At 41.4% G+C, this 24774-nt stretch overlaps 1 protein-coding gene across 1 annotated transcript; it reads right to left on the reverse strand.

The window, feature by feature from the left end:
• Window positions 1-3885: 3885 nt before the first annotated feature.
• Window positions 3886-18888, reverse strand: sall3a (spalt-like transcription factor 3a). Its single transcript, XM_062422719.1, has 4 exons — window positions 18807-18888; window positions 6718-9870; window positions 6001-6338; window positions 3886-4317 (listed from the first exon to the last, which is right to left on the reverse strand). Exons 1-4 carry the CDS (start codon window positions 18886-18888, stop codon window positions 3886-3888), a joined length of 4005 nt encoding a protein of 1334 aa, XP_062278703.1.
• Window positions 18889-24774: the final 5886 nt, after the last annotated feature.

Raw genomic sequence — 24774 nt, forward strand, 5'->3', positions numbered from 1 at the left:
ACCTCGAATAATTCCTTGTCTGCATTCCCCTGGTTTCTCATAAACATTCTGTTTCTAACAGTAAAATGAAATTGCACTTCACATGTTAGACATTCCATTGTGTTGTATTGCTTAATGGACAAAAATAACATGACAGCAGCAAAAAAAAAAAAAAAGTCTGTGTAACATGCTGAGGTTTCTTTCTGGAAATAACAATCCTACAGTGTCATAGTTTATAACCTCATGTAACCCCGTGTCGCAGTGGAGAATCATCCTAATTTTAAATCACTTGAGGTAAAACAGCCCTTTTCCCACAAATATTTATATGGAGCACCAGCAACACACCATTGAATTATATTATAAATTTGAGAAGAATTGGCATTTAGATTGTGAAACAAGAGTCTTTACATGCATGTATACTGGCTGTCTGCAAAATAATTTGCTTAAACACGAGCACATGGGTCAAAGAATGCGTGGAATGTATTTTGTTTCCACTCAAATATGAGCAAAATAAGTGCCTTCATAGAGAAAAACAGTCAGTATGAAATTTCTTCATTACTTGACAATTCCACTGACTAAGCCTGTGCGATCAGCTGACAGCGCAATGTCAAACAATGGGCTTACAAACAGCAGCAAGCATTACTGGATCAGCCCCGAAGAGCTCCCGAGGGCAGACTTAACTCCAATTCATCAACATGAAAAGTAATATGTCTGTGGAAGTCAAAGAGAAAAATAACACAAAAATAAACACTTATGGTTTGTTGATGAAAGCTGATGTAAGCTGGACTGTGATGGGCCAATCACCACTTTTAGCTGCGGTGGATAATGTGCTGGTTGGCTGGCTGGTTTTATAATAGGAGTTACACATTACATATGAGTGCAGTGATGCATCTTTCTCTTAAAATATGATTACATGTTTTGACTTGTTGAGGTTCCCACAGTAGCTGTGGTAATTAAAGTGTCTATTAATTGTAGTTTATATATATCAGCTGCTTAGAAACACCTGTTAGAAACCATGCAGGCATTCATTTAGACTGACAGGATGATTGAACACAGAGGAAATTTTGAGATCATCAGATTTGGGGATTTGGAGGGGTTTCAGCAATTTGATTTTTTTTTTGTCCCTTTAAGAATGATTTATTGTCATTTTCTACTATCTGACATGTAAATGAGTTTAAAACAATTGTAATCTTACTTTCTATAGTGAGGAATTCAGGATCAAGGCTATAGTCACATCTGCCAGTCCAGTTGGCATAGATAAGACCTAAAAAAAAACCCTCTTTTGTTCCCAGCGATTAAAGTTAGCATGAACTTTCATCTTGCACCTGTGTGCGCAATTTTCACAGCAGGGATACTTTTTTTTCTCTAAAATTCTATTTCATTGTTATTTTAATGTTTGAAAAAGTAAAGACATGGGTATTTGTATGTGAGAGTGAGCCTGTGTGTGTGAGAGTCTGTGTGTGTGCGAACACATGTGGACCATGTGTCAAGTGTAGTGCACCAGGAGGGAACACTGCAAGGAGGCCACCATCCCTTTACGGCTCACACACGCTTACACACATATGATGACTTAACTGAATCCCAAACGGCATATATTACTATCAGACACGGAGCTGTCTGACACATCTACTCTGCCGCAACACTACAGGAAGGTGTCTGAATTCTGAAGTGAAACATCTTGGCAAACAGATGGTCTCACACATTCACGTGTGACTTCCTGATCTCCTATTGTGTTACACACTAGATCAGACGTCACGGCAAGTTTGGTGTTACTATCAGTACGTCATCTTTTGTCAGCATTCCATTGTATGGATATTGTATGCATTCAGTTTAAAGCCTAATTTATTTGCCAAACAGTCAGTAATTATTGGTAATATTATGTTTTAAAAATAATGATCGTCCATAATACAACATTTTGCAAACTTAATAGCATACCAAGTTGCTGCAATTTCCTCTAATAAATATATTGTTATGGTATTTACAATTACATGTACTGTTATAGATGCACCATTTATCTGTACACACACACACACACACACACACACACACACACACACAAATACACATGCTTTTCCCAATTTAAATTCCATGCAAAGCAGCAACAATAAAAATTTAAAAAAGGCAGAAAATCTAATTATTTTTTATGGGTATTTTTGAGGGAAGCTGTTCCCAAACCAATATCAGTGAGCTGTTGTTAAAAGAGCAATGTGACTCATAAGAGGAGAAAACAAACGGGCAACATTTTTCAGGGAAGCTCCACAATGACAAATGAATGCTTTATTAATAGTTAAATACTATAATTAATAAATACAAATGCCATTAATTAAAATAATAATGATTTCAAAATTAATTTACATAATAACATATTTAATTTTATTAATCATTTCATTGCTTTTGAATTCAGTAAGAAACTCTGGTTGTCAATTAGGCCCATACTAAAAAAAGAGACTTTTTTTTCTCCCTTAATCTTTTTAGCTCTAAAACAATTAACAGCATTTTGAATATGTTTTTAAAAAAGTTTAAATAATAATAATTATAATGATAAAAGACACCTCGTCACCTTGATTTGATTAAATGTATTTGGTATCTCAGTTTTAATTTATGGAAATGAAAGGGTGACAGAAAAAGGGGAAACATGATGCAGATAAGGAAACCATTCAAACACACACCTGTTCTCTTTTTTTTTATTTAAGAAGGTTTTGATTGAGTGATGAGTTTGCACTCTGACGAGTAGCACAGATGCAATAACAGAGAACCGACACTGCAAATTGTAGGAGTGCTACGCTGAAAACAATGAAAACAGCACGTGATAGATAGCTCGGTCAAAAGGTTAACGGTAACTCACAGACAAAACGTCTTGTTTTTAAAAAGTGCATTCACAAACATGACAAATACTCTCAACTCATGATGTCTATTTTTATGTGATACAAAATATGCATACCTGTTTTAGATTTGTCTGTATTTCTATACATAGATATTTCTTCAAAAGGATCACTTCTTTTTTTTTTTCTTTTTTACAAAGGTTAAAAGCAGGGTTGTGGTCATAGCAGCTTCGGATATCTCTAGCCTCATGTACATGTACATGTGCATGTAACAAGATACACATAATCTCAACAGATATCCAAATAAAACCTACAATTTTTCTCTGTTGTCAACTCAAACGAGATACTGTTTTATTGAAAGAGATATTCATCAGTGAAGCCTGCAGTTTAGAAAAAAAATGGATCAATAAAATGCTTGGGCCATTAAATATATTTTTGTATACCCGCTTTTTTGTCAATATCATAAATACTAAAGACACAGGACAATATTATAAGACAATGCTGGGAGACTAAATGTAAAGATTAAAATAGTTCAAACATTATTTTTTTCAAGTTTTCTTGTTCATGAGAAAGAAAGAAAAATCAGGCGAGCACAGAAACACTATACTTCAGTCTTTTCTTCAGTCTATCCATGGCCCTTTTAAATTTAAAAGAGCAATCATAAACAAGTTTGCCAGACAAAGGCCAGACTGTCTTTAAACAAATCTCTGTTCTTTTCTGTTTTAGTCCCGTAAGATGCTTCCCCATCATAAATGAGGCAGGATCCTGGTTTCAAAGGAATTCATAAAAGCAGTCAAACATACTGAAAACCAAGTACCATGCAAATCTTGCAAGACGACATATTCTCAAACAAGAGACAAAGTATTCTTCGTATAGGCGAAATATCAAGTGAGGAGGGAATGGGTGAAAGGCAAAGACCTCTAATCAATACTAAATACTATATTTCCAAAACCAAACAAAAAATATTTAATCTGTACATAATATAGTACGCATGAGTTTAGACTGGATCAGCAGTTTCTTTCCTTGTCGTCAGACTCTTAGTCTTTTCCAAACGCCTACCTTGGAATAATACAGAAAAGTCTCTTTAATTGATCCCAATTTCTTTGTTCTCCTCCATAAACCTGGAGAAAGGGCGGCTGTTCCCAACCTCCAGACCAGCTTTCTCCATACCAGACATAGGAGGGCTGCTGCCAGTGTGAACACGGTCCATTCCTCCAGGCATGGCTCCCAATGAAGTGATTCCTGCACCACCAAGGCTGACAGGCAGCTGGGTGATGCCTCCATTCTGGATCACTGAGATCTCATTGTTTTTCATGGCCAGGCCATTGGTGATAGCGGCTGCATACTGGTTCCAAAAACCCGGGTCGACATTCATGGCCCGAGCGGCCAGATCCTTCTGAAACATCTCGCTGAACTTCATAGCGTCCCCACCCAGCAGGGCCATGGGATTCTCCACGGACAGTCGCCGACCCCTTCGGGCTGGAGCGTTGTTCCACATGTGTGTTCCCATGTGAACCTAAAATTAGCAAGATAAATAAAACAAAACAATATGAGTGTCACTGTAAACTGAGGTTACTACATCAAAGGCTAATACTACTTCCAAACAAACAAAGTAAAAAGGCTGTAAAAATGTAAAAACTGAGCAGCGCACACTTGGTGGTACATCAAAATGTTATTTTAAAACACATTTGGAAGTTATTGAAAATGTACATACATTTACATTAAATGCACAAATATCACATTGAGGGCCAATTCATAATTTTCACATTCGGAATGGTCTGTGTTGGTCCATGTGACATAAATGTCGTCATCTGCCTGTGTCTGTGAGGGTCTATGTGACTCGTCAATAAACATCTGTGTGCAGCCTAAATTTGTGACCACATGGACTGTATGCATAGCAAGTGTGTTAATTGCGCATGTACTAGAAAAGCAAATTCTAGGTTACTTGCGTAACCCTGGTTGTCTGAGTAGCATGAGTAAAGAGAACAGGAATGCCTGTCTCATGTACTTTATGTATGTGCTGTACTCCTATTCTCCTATTTTTTATAATATTTTTTACTTTTTCTTGTTCTTCATCACCATACAAGAACTCTTCAGCTGCATTCAAACTGAAAACATCTCTGTGTGAGACAATACAAGGGGCTGTGTTGGTGTGGGCTTGTTGTTTAAAGTGCTGGTGAGAAAATGAAATATGATCCAAGCAAGTCCAGTTGGAGTAACAGATAATTGCGTTTAAACGCTGATCAGAAAAACACTGCACAGCTCACAGACTGGATTTTACAACTCTGGAAAGTTATCATGCTGTGTCCGCAGACCTCCAAAAAAAGTATGAATGGAAACGCCTTTTTTAGCCTTAGTTGATATTTAAATCGTGTAAAGTGATGTTTTATTTGAAACGGATATTTGAAAATACGAAGCTCTTTAGTTAAAATTAAATGTCCTTATTTCATCTGAAATGTATTGATGTTAAAGGGATAATACATTTCACTTAGTGAAGTTGTATGCAGTATTTATCCATAGTCAGTGTATTATCTGCAGCAAATTGCAGTCTGTACCCCCCAGTTTGCAGAAGCAGGCAGAAGTACTGATAGAAGCTAAGCAATGTTCTGCTGTACACAGGGACAAGAGCAAAATGTATTTTAGCCACCTAAATTAGGACCATCTAATGCAATTACACTTCAGATCAGCTGTTTGAGTCAGACAGTGCTGTTGCGGCGTAATACAGTGTGCGGCAAGTGTAGGAATACAGAAGTTCTACAGTTATGAAAATGTGTTGCCAAAGGAATAGGCTATCTCACAGCAAGGTGAACATATTTTAAGTATAGCATGTACTTAAACTGATATTGATTTTTTTAGGTGAGCCTTTTTTTTTTAAGGTGGCTAAGGTGGCTACATATTGCTGCTTGACCTGTCCACAACAATACTTTGCTTTGCCTCTGTGCCAGTACTTCTTCTCCAAATTGGAGGGGTGCAGACCGCCATCTACTGAAGGTTATACACTGAACATGGATAAGAACCTCTTACAACCCAACTTGAAAAAATGCAAACTACCCCTTTACATGTAGTGTGTGTGTGACAGGGTGTATACAGTACTCTAAAGGTCCTAGAGGGTTACATTTGATATACTAAGCATATTTGCAACCAGAACAACTCCGTTTATATACAGTTCTAATTGGTGCAATATCAAGTTGGCACATACCTTCAGGTTGCCCTTTGTGGTGAAAGCCCTTCCACAAATGGAGCAGGCGAAAGGTTTTTCCCCAGTGTGTGTACGCTCATGGATTTGCAGAGCGCTGGCTGAAGAAAAATTCTTCCCACATGAGTGGCAGTTGTGCTGCTTAGGAGTGCGTCGCGGGGGCGGGGGAGCCAACATGGGGTTGATGCTGGGGCTCATGGTGGTGTGGGGCGCTGCAGCAGGAACCTGGATGCCCACAGGAAGATGAGAGTTCTCGCTCAGGGACATTGACTTGCCGTGTCCATTCATCTCCATTTTGATCATGTTTGACGCAGTGCTGGCCAAATTTGGAGGGTTTAGACCTGAAAGAGAAAGGTCAAATTAATATTAGAACACTTAAACATTAAAACTGAACAGGGTAATTTTGCAATCTGGGAGCCCCAAATCAACTGCCTGATTTAGTCAGTTAAAAATCCATAAATCCCACTTCCCTGCTGAAGCCCACTCCATAACTTAGGCTGACAAGACTTTATTTAGTTTATGTATTAAAATGTGCACATTTTATTTTCAACTATTTTTGATTATTTACGGGTTATCCAATAAATTATTTGATGCTGTTACAATAACATTATAGTGTGTATGACTACATTATTTTTTTAGAAATGCCTACACATTAAATCTATATCTATATTAAATTCACTTTATATAATGACTTCAGTGTAGACTTTGTTCATTACATACCTCGATCTCTGTTTAGAAACAGCATATTGAAGTGGCTCTCCTCCTTGATAAAGTGCCTGCCAGGTTGAGTGGCGGTCAGGTCAAGGGCCCCGGTGCCTTCAGTTGCAGAAAGCGGAGATGGGGTCTCTGATTTTTCCGACTTAACTGTTGTCAAGCCAGCTGTATTGTTCTCTTGGCCCTCTTCTGCTGTCATGGCACTGTTGTTATTATTGTTGAGTGTAGCTGGGGACTTGGATCGCTGGCTTTCAGAATGGCTGTGAACTGGGGACAAATGCTGCAAAGAGCCAGAGGACTCAGACAAAGCAGGACTCCCCAAGCTTTGACCTTCAGCATCCCCCATTGCAGACAGGGAGTCAGTGGTAAAGCAATCAGTCTCTCCTCCAAAGCTGCTGCCGTTTAGCATGGGCTTTTGACCAAATGAACGGGTCATGTTGGCAGTGGAGTCAATCATCTTCATCTGGTTCTCCATAGCAGCGATGCTGGAGATGATCGAAGTTGGTGGGGAACTCCCAGGTGAATAAGGTTTACATGGGTCCACTTCTCCCTCTTTTAAGTCCATTTCATCGTCCATAGCCTGTTCCATTTCATCCAGAAGGTCATCATCATAACTACTCATCGCATCTAAGCTCTTCTCATCAAAGGAGGGGTCAATGTCCATCTCCTGGAGGCTTTCAGGGATTGGAGTGTTGGGGATCTGTCCTCCCATGTGCATACGGATGTGCTGTTGCAGCACAACAGCATTAGTGAACTTCTTCTGACATATAGGGCACGAGTGCTGGACTCGAAGTGGGGGTTTGGACCTATGGACACCAAAGTGTGTTTTCAGATTTCCTTTGGTGGTGAATGCCCGCCCACATATCTTGCATTTGAAAGGCCTTTCGCCAGTGTGGATGCGATAGTGCATCTTCAGAGCGCTCTGGCAGCTCAGAACACGATGGCAGATGACACATTGGTTGGGGTCAGTCATCTTCTTGTCAATGTTCTCGACAAGCTGCTGCAACTTTGACGTCTCTGAGGTTTGCATAGAGTCTAGGAGACCTCCAAAGGGAAACTTGGCCTTAAATTGGTCTGAAAGCATGGGGAGGACAGGATGGGAGACTTGGTTGGAAATTGAGTTGGGGCAAGTGATGGGCTCAGTGACTTGGGCACTGCAGGACGATGTGTTGGAGGTGGTGGTAGTGGAAAGGACCACTTGAGTTACTGTAGGTGTGGTGGTGGTGTTCTCCCCTAGCTGAGTAGAGCAGCTTGGTGGCAGAAGAACACCTTCAGGCTTCAAGTGAGGAGGTGCGTCACTCCCTAGGCTGGGTTTTGGAGAAGGTGAAGTAGTGGTCATGCCAGAGTCAATGATGATATTAGGGGACAAAGATGCACATTCACTTGAGGGTGGAGAGGGCCTCTGAGGGGACCTGTTGAGTGGAGTGAGGTTTGGAGACTCACCAAAACCCCCCATCATACTAGGCAGTGTGGGAGGTAGCTGGAGCCCGACTGAGGTGGGAACAGTAGGGAGGACCGGTTTGTTGTCTAACCATGTAGTGACAGGTTTTTCTGGGGGCAGAGACATACCATATGGTATGCCTGAGCTTGTGGGCACATTGTCAAGGTACTCTGGCACAGGGTAGGGATTCATCTGAATATGTGGGTATTTCTCTTTGTGCCTCTGGAAGTGGACTTTAAGATTCCCCTTGGTGGAGAAACGGTTACCACATATGTTGCACTTGAAGGGCCGCTCTCCAGTGTGCGAACGCAGGTGGATCTGTAGGGCGCTGTCACTGCCAAACACCTTGGCACAGAACCGACACTTATGCTTGAAGAAGGGATCCTCAGAGCTCGGCTTAGTGTCAAACACAGACACATTTGGGGGCTTCCCCTTGCGATGCTTCATCAGAGCAGAGAGGGGGTCGAGCGCATTGGCTGTGGCTGCTATACTGGCCAGTGGGTTGGGGAAGATAACGCTGCTCGACGAGCTGTGAGGTATCAGTGGTAGATTGGAGGCAGAGCTCAGGAGGCTGTTGTGGCTGAGTGATGGAGGGGTGGTGGAGTTCCTGGGAAGAGCTGAGCTGCTGCTAATGCCACCACTTCCTATTAGACTACTACTCGTGCTAATGTTGTTGTTCGTGACTGAGGATGAGCAGGAGGGAAGTAAAGATGACAAGCCAGAGCCAGTGGGCGGAGGAAACACTGAATTATTTGAAGATGTGTTGGGGATTGAAGGGTTAGACTGCTGACTGCTACTTTGTGGTGTTTGAGAGAGAGGTCCTTCTATTGCTGAGGTCAGAGGTGAAGGACCTTGGCTGTTGAGTGTGGCTGGCAACCTAACAGGCAGCTGATGGACAGGGGGAGTGATGAAGTTGTGTAGCTGAAGCTGACTTGCGACAGGGGGGACACAGGAGGAAACAGGCCCCTGGTTTCCAGCAGCAGTGCTGTGATGGTGGTTGAGTGCAGGCTGTGAGGCAGGCTGTCTGTTCATCAGAGCCACTTGACTGCGTATTTGTTCTATCAGCTGCAGCTGGTGTATCTGCTGCTGCTGGAGGGCCATCAGCTGGTCCAGGATCATGGGAATAGCCATGGTGGAAGCCCCACTGCCTGCTGCCGCCCTCACACTCTGTGAAAACTGGGCAACTGCGACCCGAGTGCCATGCAGAGTCTCCAAGGTAACATTAGTGCTTGGCATGGCGTAACTTGTAACAGTGGAGGGGACGACATCATTGAGCTGAGGTAGGGAGCCGTCTGGCTCAGGAGATGTCACATCTCTCTCTTCAGGATCCATGGTTTTTTCAGGAGAAAGCTCCAGCTCCATCTGCTCATCGTCCTTTTCTAGGACATTGACCCCATTTAAGGTTGCTGTCTCTGGGACATCATCCCCCTCACCGGCAGGACTGTGGTTACCCTCCCTGGGGTCCTCGCTGTCAGCCTGTTCACTAGGGCAGCTGGGTACAGGGGAGGGCTCTGTGGGATACTCCTGGGAGGGGTTAGGTGTGTCCTCATTGTCATTTACTATGAGCACCAGTGGGTTCTTGGTGCAGCTTGTTAAATGTTCACAGAAGTCTGACCACTTGAAGAATTCAGCGCAACACTTCTCACATACGTGGGTCTCTTCACTGCCACTGCGGCTCTCATTCCCGCTGTCAGCATCCTCCAGCACTTCTCCTCGGGCTAAAGGGAGAGAGGGGGGTCAGGTGAGTGGAAGGGGATAGGGAAAGGGGGAGGAGGGAGCAAAAAAAAAAAAGAATTAAGAATTAATGAATAAATAATCAATAAAGAATCCACACATATTTTGCGGTGCAGTGCTGCAAAGAATTTAACCTTTGATTTTTTTCTCTCTCTTTTAACATAACCAAAATCAATATTCTTTTTATTTTTTTACTCTGAACAAATTGCCCTAGTTCACCAATTCTCAAGACCCAGGTTTGCGCATTCACACCCTCTCCATAGAGCCAGCTAATAATTTTCTTTGTGCAATCCATCAAATTATGAGGGCCTATCAATTGTGGATACTGCCGCTTAATGAAATTCCATAGAACCTATTGATTTCCAATATTTCATACAATTCACGGCTGCCTCATCTGTTGGGTACAAATCAGGACTTTGATGGCCCCATTAGGATTCCCCTCTGCTATCCAGCCCAGTCATTTCCACCTGAATTTCAAATGCCTGGGCCTTTTCATTTGGCATTGCAACGGTAATTCTTTAGCCCTGAATGTAAGCGAGGGACTCTACACTGGAATACTCTGTTTTTGTGACGTCAGGAAAATTGTGCTGTTAAAGGTAAAGGCAGAGATCTGTTGAATCTATTACACTAGGAATATCTTTATTTTTAAATTGTGCCTACTTTGAAATGTCTTTTGAAATGCAAAACATTCGCTCTCACTAAAGAAATTCCCAGAGTTACTTTCCGTCTCTTTCTCCCCCTCTCTCTCGTCCTCTCTCCCATACTATCAGAAATAAGACTCAGCAAATTACATGCTAGTGCAATGGCAGCAAAGTCTCTGATTAGTTACACATGTTTAATCACAGTTGTAGGAAGCCACTTCCTCTTCCACATGCAACCATCAGAGTCAAACAAGCCGCTGCAGGCTATGAACATTGACCTAATTCACACCTGATCAAAACCATGTAAAAACAGCCTCCCTTTTATGTATTTAAAAAAAAGTTTGTGTATGTGTGTTTGAGTATCGTTACAGTATGTGTGTGTGGGTGTGTGTGTGTGTGTGTGTTTATTGTGGCTGTATACATATGCCCTTTTCCACAGCATCCGGCACATACTTTATTCCAGTCTTGAGTATATTCAGTTCCACTCAGAGACCCACTGTATATCTTATTATATAACTATTCATCTATAAATTAAACTATTTACTATACACTTTACACAATGAAAAATGTTTAGACAATTTCATAGGCATTTATTGCAAATGAAAGTGATTTATTTAATAAAAAGAGGGACTCTAAAAAAAAATCTGCTCTAAAACAAGTTTAAGTTCTTAGGTGATTCTATTATAGTTTAAACGATGCAAGTCACTAATAAAGAAGCTAAAACTGAGTTAATAATTATTTGTGTGTATGTGATTGCATAACTAAAAGTCCCAAAAGGAACATGCCTGAATAAAAACACTGATTTCTATTTTCACTGTTTGCACTAATCATAGGAGTGCAACTCACTCAATAGGCTCTACCACCCTAAGCTACGAATTAAAAAGATAAAAAGAGATTTTGAGGGTGGCCTTACCTCTAAAAACTACTAGGAAACACTTCACATTACAGACTGCACATGTTTATACAACATTAAAGGTCTTACTGTGCTTTGTAAGTGAGTAAGCACACAATTCATTTTAAAGGCATGAAGCTTTTGTGCCAATTACAGTGACTCGTTAGTACAGAAATTCGTCACTCCTCCTGTAATTTCTGGCCAAAGGGGGCATGAGCTATCAAGGTCTGGTTTCTGTAGCTTATTAATTACCAACAGAAAGGCTTTGGACAGGCTCCATGTTCCCATCCTCACTGGGGGCAAAGCTGACACAACCAGATATTATTTTACTTAATCGTCAATGTTGCTAGGTTAAATTAGAGGGGGGAAAAATAATTAAAGGATTATGAAATATAATCTGCTTCTCATTTTTGGATGTGTATTATGTCTACATTTTACTATCAATGTCACCTCCCCCCTTTGATTTTCTTCTCACCAGCCTGTAAAACTCAATATAAAAATTCTATTAAAACGCAAAACCTAATTGTTCATTTTGTACATTTCTCTTAAATAACATCACCAAAAAACACCAAATTCAAAACAAATATCCACAAGTGAATAGAAGCAAGAGGCTGAAAAATTTCAGCGACACGTGACAGCAGGCTGAAAATCTCCTTAGCCCAGCAGCGGACAGCAGAACTCATTTCCATAATTGAGGGTTGAAAGGTCAACACAAATGAGTAGGCATTGTGTTGAGCTGATTAGTTATTAGAATGGTATTACTGTCAATCTCTTTTATTCATTCATACAATTACAAGTGGGGGCCTTTGTATGCCTGTGACCTCACACACACACACACAGTCTCACACAAACACACACAAAGGCATGTTTTTTTTCCTCGCACACTTATGTAGACATGCAAATTACCTGCATATGTATAGAGATATACACCTTTTAAAAGGCCACATATACACATATGGGCATGATTTTTTCTGACACTGAAAATGCCTGCCATGTGTGGGAATAAGTGTGTATGCTCAGGCCTACTTTGTTAAATCTACTCTGTGAAGAGCTGCATTTTTAAGTTGAAATAAAAGATAAAATGTGCTTTTTTCTTACTTTAAATTATATATTGTGAATTTTTTAAAAATCCAATTTTTTTGTATATTTTCTTCCTATGTGACATTTTCTAATTTAGTAGCAAAATGCATCATAATTGCACCTAAAAGAATATTGTTTCACTATTTTATATAAAATAGCTCCAAAAATGCTGTGACTAATTCATGTGCACGCTGCCTTTGGAAAAAATAAAGTTTAAAGGACAAATTCACAAAATCAGACGCAGTCTGAACATCGGTACAATTAAGTCAATATGTTACAATACGAGACACACCAGTGCACCACCTGATACTCTTCCACAACCAGCTTGGGTGCCAACCAACAGTGAGGTGCCATCGTGATGAGCAGCTGTATGAAGGCGACATTTTGTGGTTGGCGTGTGTTTGCAAGACAGTGAAAAGGAGAGAGTTTGTGTGTGTGTGTGTGTCTGAGTGTCGTGTGTGTGTGTGTGTGTGTGTGTGTGAGAGAGGGGGTGGGGTATTGATTTTCCTATAGCATGAGAAAGGAAGGAATGAAAAAAAAAAAAAGAAAATCCAATCCGTTTTTCATTCCTCTAAGAGTCTTAATTTACTCAGATGCAAATATTAAGCTGAACGTGGTCAATGGGGGGATTGTAGACATTGAATCTGTGTGTCCGCTATCTTGCTCAGCAATCTTTGGCATGCTAACTGAAACCGCTAATCTGACATATTATATCAGATGAGGTATTCATGCTTTCCACTGATTCTGTGAAAGCCACAGAGCCGTGCATTGAGCGGAGCATTGAGCAATTACAAATTCTCCCATTCTTAACCATTTCCAGATTCACTTAATGAATACACACACAGACAATGACACTGGTAATATTTACTCCAAGATAAGGTAAAGTCAGCTTTGTGTCATGAAAAAAAAAAAAAGATTATTTTAAGGATATTGTGTGTTAGATTTCAACTTTTTTTTGCACCTCAAACTGTGTTTGTCAGACTATGATGTGTTTGATTTGATTCCCATAAGCACAAGCAGTAAGAAGTGTAATCTCTTTAAAAAAAAAAAAAAAAAAAAAAAAGCGACTGCACTTACAGCCTTCCTAGAAGCACCCCTCCTTCTGTCTGTTTTAAAATGCATTCTTCTTAAGCATCTGAGGATAGCTTAGGACCCTTAAAGAGAGATGCATCACTTGTAGGTCCAGCCCAAGTTGGACGGGGAGTAGAGAGGAGAGGGTAGGAGGAGGAGGGGGGTGCAAAAAAAAAAGGAGGCCTGCCAGGTTTAGCAATGAAGGCATTCTTGTGCCAGTTTCTTATTTTCCATTCAGTTATTTTATAACATATATAATCTTTTTTTTGGGAATACATTTCTAACTTATTTCACATTTTCGACAGTCGAAAAACACAGAAAAAGAGATCTTTAAAATCATACTTTTTTTTTGATAGCGCATTTTTAAAATGTGTTTATTCACATTCTTAAAAATAATCCATCTATTTCTCACATTGTAAATTATCCTAGAGGTTTATTGTTTATAATTTTAAAAAAAAAAACCAATTCTTTAAAAAAAAAAGAACTCCATTATATTTATTTCTGCTCTTGCACAGTCTCAGGTATTGTAATGTCTGTGGTTTTAATGGCATAAATCATCTCCTCGAGTGATTCCACACGTCCTCAGACCTGCAGAGGCTCGAGCGTTATACGCGCACAGCTCTGTGTGTGTGTCATCAGCCTGGTCAGCCCTACTGCAGTGGTACAGTCATATCTGCACTAACAGAGGGGCCTTTGTCATTGCCTGCAGATGTGGAGCAGCCAAAACATTAACGATTTGTTTGTGTAAGCATTCACAATACAGTATTCAATGACGGCACTTGGTCCAGATGACTGTGTCACCCGTCAGGATGGCCTCGCTATCTCTCTGGATGTGGATTTACAAAAAGAAAAAAAAGAGCTGGAGATGTGGAGGAGGAGGAGGAGGAGGGTTTACGATCTAATGGCTCATCCTCAGCAGGCCACAAGGAAATTCTAAAGTATGTCTTTTTTAAAAGCAGATGTGCCTCAGCTCCTTTAAAAAAATTTGTTTAGATGTTATTATTTTGAAATGGAAAGACTGTACTCTTAACGCCAAGAAATCAAAGCACGCCATCATTATCAAATGGACGCAATTCAGCTGTCAGACTGCTCCTGCGTGACCTTTCCGAGCCCTTCCTGAATCAATCAATGCCAAAAATCATCAAAACAAACAAAAGTATCTACAGACAAAAACACTTCTTTTACCTCTTCACTTGATGGCTTTCTCCTAAATCCCCTAAATCTGCTGTCTTGTCTCATTTTAAAAAGCCCTTCGCTCTTGTCTAGTCCTTCCTCTCAAATCAGGATCTTACTTGTTCATGTATACGTGTGTGTGTATGCTTGTGGGTGTGTGTGTGTGCGTGTGTGTGTGTGTGTGTTTTCAGTGCTGAGTAGTAATTAAGACACAGCCATATTTGAGTGCTTTTCTCGAAGACATCTTTGGCACAACTGTGTGGGTGGTCTACAGGCCTGCACCCAATAGTGAGAGGGGGATTAAAACAAAAGCCAAACAAAGCCCCACTGCAGGGGAAGTGGGCAACAAGCATGTTGTCACTGTCAGCAGGGATCTTCTCTCTATATTATATATTATTTTACACCCCATAACTACTCACCCTGCCTCTAACATTATGTTGCAGAGAAAGGCACAAAAAGTGAAAGATAGTGACGGTGTGTGAGAATTCAGTAGATTGTGACATTGAATGAAAGTGGATGCGGCCTTCAGCAATACTGCAATGAATAAGACACATGAAAGCAACCTTTTTCAATGAAATCAAGACCAATATATCCTTCTTAAGACACTCAGATTCCTACTATCATTTTATACTGTAGTAACACACTGAAATTTGACTCGTCTTGGTCGTGATTGATCCCGTGCATCTCCATCTTTAACTGGGCACATTTAAAAAAAGGAAACTCTTGTGTGTGTGTGTGTGTGTGTGTGTGTGAGCACAAGATGGAAACCGAACGTGCTCGCACCGCAAATTTTGCACGCCTCCTCCCGCGCATTCCACACGCGCACCTTCAAAGACGCTGGATGCAGGAGGAAGTGGTGGCGAGATGAAAAGCCCGTCGCTGTTCACACTTTCTAGGACACGAGTATAAGCTGCGCTGCCAAGGTCAACGGCACACATGTTCTAATTGTACAGGGAGCTTGACATCTAGCGGCAGGACCTGGCTTGCCGGGCTAGACAAAGGTTAAGTCAGCAAGCTTTATAAAAGCGCTCCTAAGCAGACCCCCCCCCCCCCCCCCCCCCCGCCTTCTCTCTTTTGCTCTCTCTCTCTCTCTCTCTCTCTCTTCCTCCACCTCCCTTTTCCAATTCTAACACACACACACACACACACACACACACACACACACACACTGGTACATACATACATACATACAAAACCCCCCCTCCCCATGCCTCCGGGGGGCAAGTGTCCGGAAGGCCCTAGGGGGAGATGAAATGCCAGGCAAGGGCTTGTTGGCACTTAATTTTATTTTTTCCATCTTTTTAAGGGATGCAGCACATTAACTGAGCTGCAGTGGACAGCAGTGGAAGACACTCACACACACTCACACTCACACACACACATACACACTAAGAAAAAGTCATCAAATTGAAGATTTGGGGAAAAATCTCAACACACAAAGTGATGTAATATTTCAGATCATCACCAAACTCCTTAACCTTGATATTTTCGCGCATTTTATCACAAAATGCACCTCAGACCCCGCATGTGCCCTCGAGCTCCTATCTAGAACACCACTCCGGACGCTCGACTCCTTCCGCCCCTCTTTTACCACTCGCCTCCCAAACTCATATATAGATTTTAAGTCCAAATGGAGCCGACCATTGAAAGTTTTAGAATTCCTCCGACATTATATGCAATGATTTGTCAAGCCAAAGCGATCAATAGTGTCGTCACGAGCTGCACCGCGGCGACGGGCATCGGGGACAATCGGATCACGCTGCAACGTTACACTGACAGCCTTGACATTCGTCGCTCGTCCGTAAGGTATAGCCTCGGATGAGATGTGGTGTTATTAGGTTTATCTTAAAATGTGTATGGGCTCGCTGTGCTCTGCCAAAAAGGCTTGGGATTGTTTCACTGCAGCGTCTGCCCTGCATGAAAACAAGCAAGCCAGTATAAGTGCTCCAGCAAGGATAGGGCAAGAACATTCCACAGCCACTTCCAGTCTTTAAGCACAATGGCCTATAAGTTACCCACAACACAGTCTGTGTGTGAGTATTTTTATTCTAACACTACACATATAGCCCTGTTTATGTAGGGAGGTGTTAAATTGGAGAAAAGAATAGAGGAAAGGAGTGTGTATATTTTTCAGAATTCACTCATTTCTTCTACTGGATTAATCTAAACAGTTCTATATGTTTCACAATTTGTAACTATATATATTAAAGATGTAATTCCTGCATCTAATTAGTCTAAATGTCAGATTTTATGACAGAAAAGAGAGGTCACGCTTCATTCCGTGATCCTACAGGCGAGCAACCTGATGGATGTTTTTCGTATCTGAGCAAAAAAATCTTGGACAGCTCATCTCAACATTGAAGCACATACAATGTTGGGTGTTAAATTTGTCAAATTGCCCCCCCCCCAAAAAATCATAAATCCAACTAAAGCTAAATCACAACAAAGGAGACAAGGGTCATCAGTGTGACACCCAGTATTCCCCCCTCCATGCAAAGAGAGCTGCTCCCCAGAGATTACATCACGCATTTCTATTAGAAAGAAGACCTACAAAGTGTGAGTGTGACCGTGTGTGTGTTTGAGAGTGTGTGTGTGTGTGTGTGTGTGTGTGTGTGTGTGTGTGTGTGTGTGTGTGTGTGTGTGTGGGTGTGTGTGTGTTGGCCAACATAGCAAGGTATAAATAATAGCAGTGATTTGTTGGGAACACCAAGCTTTGTGGATGCTGTACATGAGAAACATCATGATAAAAAAGGTGCAACAGTTCAAATACTAAGAAAAGTCATTTTTAAAAACAATAGTAAATCATATTTTTAGAAAATGTGCAAAAAAAGACTACATTAATTTATCTAAAACCTCATATATTGATTTATCCTACATTTATAATATCTATGTAAAATATTTGAATTACAATCCATGTTTAAATTGCACATTGAAAAATACTAAATGTATAAAAATGATTCCTGTATAATAATATAAGGCATGTAACATCCCCACAGTGCTCATGCTATTTCTATAATTCCTACAGCACTTCACCTTGCTTAACATCTGACTTTGGCTCTATAATGATCTTTCTATTGCGCAAAAAAGGTTGAATCCACAGAATTAAAAAAAAAGATGAATGAGGCTTTTTTTTCTCTTTTCCACATGGCAAGGACGAGCTCTGTCAACCGATCTTGTCGACATTGTGAGCAAAAGGGAACAAATCAAGTGTGCTAAATTTATGTGAGGGGGGTAAACAAAAACATTTCCATAACAAAAACAAGCCTTCGACCTGCAACAGAACTGGCATTTTGTTCCACGGAGTAGAAGCCAGACAGGCGCTCAGGGCACAAAAGACACGAATGCAAAAATAAAAATAATTTTAAAAAGCGGTGAACTATTTTTTATTATTTAGAAATCTAGATAATTAAAAATGTTTCACCAATTAAATGATTTTCTTGCGGAAATCACAATTTGATTGCAGTAAAATTGAATGTCTATTTTTCCCCCCTCAACTTGTCAAATTGTGTGTGGGCAAGTTTGGTGCGTGCATTTCGGTGTGCGCGCATGAACACACAAAGTCAACTGCAAAGACTCCGATATTTGACATGTGAGGACGCATTAAGTCATTTTTTAAAGTTAGAAACAGGCCTTTGAAAAGGCCTCCAACACATAAACGCTGCAAATGTACACTGTTCTATATTATTATATGCATTAGTTGACATGAATCTCTAAAAAGTCACAGCAGCCGGGATGCAGGTTAAACTAATTCCTAAGACGAAAACAAGCGATAAAGAAGAAGTGTATCAAAATAGATGAATAACGGAAAAATTGCAGCTATATTTAAGAATATGGTTTTATAAGAAACACAGAAATAATCCATATGAATCCAAAAATACTTGGCATTTAAGGTGAAACTTAAAAGAAAAGGAGTTTCTTAAAAAACAAACAAAAAAAAAACGCTCCGAAACCAAAGTAGAGAGACAGCAGTGTTATCGTGCAGCAGCAGCAGGACAGCTACAGCAGTCTGTTAGAAAAGAAGACCTGGGATAAAAGACAACCTCAGCTGATCAAATCCACTCACCATGCTCGGATATCACCTCGGCTAGTGCGGGATCCTCGTCCGACTTGAGGTGCTGCGGCTTGGCTTGCTTGCGTCGGGACATGCTGCTGCTGCTGCTGCTGCTGGCGTCAGTGCTGGCGATGCTGCTGCTGCTGTCTCTGCGTTTTGCAGAGACATCAGCGAAGAGCGAAGGAAAATCAACACACCAAAAAAGTTCGCAAACAGTCTTGGTAAAAAGCGGAGAGAGGAGGGAAGCAAAGGGGGTATTAAAAAAAAAAAAAAGAAAGGAGAAAAAAATCAGTGAAATTAGCCGGTGTTGCCTCTGCTGTTCGTGTTGCCGTTGCTGTGCGTGGGATTGCGCATGTCGGTATAATAATTATGATAGTGAATAATGCCTCGCGATTAATGGCACCGTGTGAAGGTGGGGAGGATTGGCTGGAGTCCAGCGGACGCGCATTGGATATGGTAATGAGGGACGGACTAAGCAATTAGCTGCTTCACTCTCAGACTTTTATCCGTCTCTTTTTCTCTTTACTATCCAACCTCTCCCCCCACCAACAACACAACACAACACACCAAATCTCTTGTTATGCCCAGCACTCGGGGGGGTCTTCAACAGGGACCGTCAGACTCTTCACCCCCCCCTCCACACCACCACCTCCACCTCCTCCTCCTCCTTCTCCTCTTCCTTCTCCTCCTGCTCCCTCCTTTCACAAAGCGCACTGACTCACAAGTGCCGAGGATTCACCGCTGCGTTTCTTCGCGAAGTATCTCTCATCTTCATCACTCTGACCTTTTATGATCCCAACACGTTTATCTTCACAACTTCAGAACAGTCTTAAAAAGTCTTATCTCGAGATCTTGGCTCAGTTCTCGCACTTTCTCTCTCGGTAACTTTTTTTGGGTTGTTTGTGAACATGCACCTCCTTCTGAAATGAAACGATGTGTACAGTCTTGAGATGTTTCAGGGCTTCTTTTTTTATTTTTTAAAGTTTTCTCCTGATGGATGTCTTTCCGGTAAAGTATAGCGGCTGTTACGCGGACATCGGTGCCCAAAAAGTGGACGGGACAGAGTACAGGTCTTGACAATAGCAATAAACTGTCACCAGTGTTTATTATTAAACCGGTGGCGCGATCAGCAACAGTCCTTTTCTTAGCAATAACACGTATGTCAATGTGAAGACTCGCTTGTCCCGAAAAAAAGAAGTGGTTTCAAGCGTGCCTGATCGCGATGAAAGTTCCTCTCGTCCTCCTTCTCCTCCTCCTCCTCTTGCAGCGTTTAGCTCCCGGTTGCGCCTTCGCCTCGGTGCGCCCTCTCCAAAAAAAGTGGCTTTTCTGGATATTTGGCTGCCAAACACTCAAACGCCCGCTTCTTTTCTCTCTCTCCCCCTCTCCCAAAATGAAAGCTTCACTTAGTGCCTTCTGTTTTGGGTCGGTTCGCCGGCTCACATCGAGGCCAACTTTGAAGTTATCTTCTGGCAGCTCAGTAGTAGTAGTGTCGGTCTCTCGGTGCTGGGCATGGCTCCGTGTGTGTGGGGGACTGCGCTGTGTGTGAGAGTTAACCCCCAAGCAGAGGTTCAGCCCATTGCTTTCAGCCACCACTAGGATGTACCACCACGTTACTTGTTCAATGGATCGTCCTCAGACTCCAGTGTGAACACCCAGATTTGACCTCCCATCATATAATATCTCACAGCTCTCACCAGCTGACGCCTGTACGGGATAGGCTGTCACATTCATTTGACAGAGTATTTTTTTTTTTCTCTCTCTCCCTTTTTTTTTTTTTTTTTTTAATGAGATTGGTGATTTTGTGTGTAGACGGTGAGCTTTTCCAACCTTTATGTTAACTTCATTTCTACTATATGAACATTTTACGCACGGTGGCGACCACTGGACTCTCCTTTTTTTTGACAGAAATCACATTCTAATGTTTTATTATAGAAAATTCAAACTTATTTTTACAGCTCCCCATAAGGCCACATTAAAACATGATATGGACTTAATATAAGTATGCTTTTAGACTTTAAAGTTGTTCTTTCTTCTGGTTTAAATCTACAAGAGAGACGATTTTGTGCATTGATGCAGGCTCGATGTGCTGCTGAATAAACATCTTTTACAAGTTGTTATATACGTCCAACTAGCTGCATGCAGAGTTTCACAGTATGGTGGGTAAAGGATTGGAATGATTTCGGGCTGTGGCGTGTAAATAACAAGAACAATGCGCACGTTAGTATTGGATTGACATGATGTGTAACGTGGAGATATTTGAATTTTAAGCACAGCACACTTTATAACATAGTCTATGCGTAAAACTGAATTCTGCTTGGAATAATGTAATACAAAATATGTTGGAAATTATTTGTGTGCTCTCATCTTTAGTATTTATTAAATCCTAAATACATTTTTTTAAAATGTTCCCACTGTAATGATGGATTGTGAGCTTTTTTCACTTAGGGGGGGCAGCTCCGTTAAAGCCTCCCCCTCCCTCCCTCCCTCCCTCTCTTTCTGTCTCCCTCTTGTCTGTTTGACTTGTCTATTCCCCTGTTTCCACCTCATATGAGAGAAATCTGTTGACAACAAGGTCGTCCTGTGCAGCAAACTTTCTTTTTTTCCCCTTCTTCTTGTTCTTCCTCTTCTTCTCCTTCCATCATCCCCCTTTAGAAGTTATGTCCAAAGGCTGTTATTATCTGGTATTAATAGATGCAGCCCCAGGAAGACAAAATCAGCTATTGATAATTGCAAGGAGTATACGGCAGCTACTGTATCGATCGGCGTGTCCTCCACTCCCCTGGTACTGAGAGATAAGGAGACACACTCTTTAGAGCAATATAATTTCTTTTGACCTATCTGCTTGCTACAGACTTATGATGAATAGCCAGAGTAGCTGAAGTCCTTTATCACCAAAGTTACCCCCTTGATATAATATTGATTCTTTATAACTAGCTCGCCACACAAAAATCAAACTGTCCACTTGGCCATCATCATCATCAATATCATCACAAAGGCGGAGGAATGAAGATCCCCCCTCCGCGCCTTCTAAAGGCGAGTCTTTACAATCTCCTCTGTAGGCCTAATCTTTATTTTGCTGATGATGAAAGGAGAGGGGAAACGAGGGGAAACGAGGGAAGGTGCCATTTAAGACGAGGTGCCATTTAATCCGGTATAGGCTACACACAAAAAGAGAGGGGAGAGAGGAGGGAGGAGGGTTGGCCAAACATCTAGGACTCCCGGAAAACGAATTAATTTGATATGATTTGTTTTGATTGACAGAATTTGTCTCACTGATTTTGACAATTTCCCCTTCATATATATCTAATTGTATTTCTATCTGATATAATTATGCAAGAAAATGCCTTTATGGATCTACTAAAATTACAGTGTGAATTAGGGGAAAAAAGCTAAAGTAATTGCGCATTTATTTGCTGGCTGAAAAGTTAAAAAAGAAAAAAAGAAAGAAAAAAAAGGCATGTTTGTTTATGACACAGCTGATGCCGGAAGCGCCCTAAGAGGTATCTTTTAACCTTAAAGGAGGGGGGGGGGGCTGTTTTTTGCTGCATAGCTGGAGCCCCATAGAGGCTATTACAACGGGGCCACTCTCTCTATTCACCGAAGAGAGAAGGGGAGAGCACTGGTGGCGGAAGAGGGGAGGGGAGGGGGGGGTGGCGGTGGTGGTAGTGGTGGTGGAGGGAGGGGAGGGGGGGGCGACAAGGGATGGATGAAAGGAGGAAGGGAAGGGAGGGAGAGGGAGAAGAGAAACGTGTAATCACCCAAACAACCATTTTTACCCATTTCACCCCCTCTGGATCTGTGTCGCAAGGTAAGAAAAAGGCTACTTGGCTTCTATACTGGCCCTCTCTCTGCTTCATAAAGTGCATCGGCTGACTTCTGTAAGAACTCCTCTCCCTCTCTCTCTCCCTCTCTTCTTCTCTTTCTTCTTCTCTCACACTCTGCAGTCTGCCGTGAGCTTATCTGTCTTTCACTGCGGATACCGTGAAGGGAGGCCTGGCCGAGAAGAAGACACCGAGAGGTAAAAGACGCTCGCGCTTTTAATTTTTTTTCTCTCTCTCGTTGTGCGTCATAGTAAAAAAAAAACCGCTAAGGAAGAGGCTGTCAGCTTTAAAGTTATCCATTAGAAGTCTTTGAATAGGTGTCAGTGCGGGATTGTGTATGGATGTTTGGAAGTCCGCGTTTTGGAAGCATGTGTTTGGTACCGCTCGAGTGGCGCAGTCTTGAAAAATTGAGTTCCTTCAGTGGCCAATCAGACATCTTTGCGCCGCCGCAACTGGTGCCAGGACGCATTTAACACACACCGCAGGCTACTGTAGCAGCCTATGGCAGCCTATGGCATACTGCTGAGGCTTCGATCTGCACCAATCAGAGACGAGATGTAACTTTTTTTCTCCCTGCTATTGGAAGATAATAATCACGGTATCCCCGAAGACAAATCACTACAATGTTACTGAAATATTTCTCTAAGCACACATACGATTCAGTTTATAGTGACCTTATTAATACTTATTTTTCATTATTTTATCTCCTGTATGAATCTTTATAATATCCCTTCATAGTTTTATAAGTGTGTGTCAAATATTGAATTTAGTCAACTTAACACTGTGGTGTTTCTTTACTTTTATTATAATATTCTCATACTCCCTCAGATGAGATTACAGTGATTTTTAGTGCCCTTATAATTAATGATATTTTTGAAAGAGCAAAATAATAACCATGTAGAGACTTTAGAGTGATAACGTTTTTCTTCTTCTTTCTCCTGTTATTATTCTGGCATGATTTTATACTGTTTCTGTGTATTCTTCTCATTCTTCTTATAGTGTTTTTTCATTATATTGGACAGCATTCTTCTCACGTGTATTATAGGGCATAGCTACTTGTTGTGTGTGTGTCTTGTGAAGGTTTTTTTTTTACTAATGTGTTGGTAAAAGCATTCAGGATGAAGCCTCTCTGAGTGTGTGTGTGTGTGTGTGTGTGTGTGTGTGTGTGTGTGTGTGTGTGTGTGTGTGTGTGTGTGTGTGTGTGTGTGTGTGTGTGTGTGTGTGTGTGTAGGGTTACTCGACAGTGAGCCAAACTGTAGAGCAGCTGCTCGTCTGGATGACATGATATATATGAGAGCGGGTTCGCTTTCCTGACATGTTTTCTAGCTTTGCTCCGTGCCACGCATCAATTTGTTGGATATGTAAAACTCGCACGCACTCACATACATGCACACACACAATTTGATACATAATTGTGGACATCATGCATAAATAATGACTATTGTAGCTGGGACTCTACTAAGTGGCAACTGGCTGTGATCCTGCACTGGAAGTGGAGTGTTTTACTCTCACATTTATCACAGAGTCAGAGATTAGGAGGCGTTTAAATCCGTAACCCTGTGATCCGTGAACTGTTTTTACATCAGACATCGGTGAACTCAAGCATACATTTTCAGTTATCATATCATGACCTGCTTATCTTGTTCCAAATGAGGCAAGCTGAGATAAAATGTGACAGGCAGCCCGTACCTGAGATGAGCAAAATTTGATCTGACTGGTCCAATCAGAGCTAATTGAAATGAATTGAATCAACCCATTTCTTCTGCTACTGTAATTAAATTAGTAGCTGGGGTGTAATTGGACATCGAGTTGGCACTCGAGAGGAGATGACAAAATGCTCATTGCTGCCACCAAAGGACTATGTGTCAAATTCAGTGTGAAAGGCAGCACACCAAATGCTGGCTGACACATTGACAAGGCTGGCGCTTCTGTGGAAGTGTCCACAAACAAAACACTCTCAGCTGATCTGCCCGACTCAAACACTGCCTCATATGGAGGGAAATATTTGGAGATCTGCATGAGATACCAGCATTAAAGCAGATTTTAGCGAGTGAGGGCATGCATTCCATTTTAGACTCCAGAATACAGTTTTTGTTAAAACTCAGAAATGATTCTAAAATACTGACATGAATGTAGAATTTGCAGCTCTTTAATGAAGG

The sequence above is a fragment of the Scomber scombrus genome, chromosome 7 (genome assembly GCF_963691925.1).
Source record: "Scomber scombrus chromosome 7, fScoSco1.1, whole genome shotgun sequence".
Lineage (NCBI taxonomy): Eukaryota > Metazoa > Chordata > Actinopteri > Scombriformes > Scombridae > Scomber > Scomber scombrus.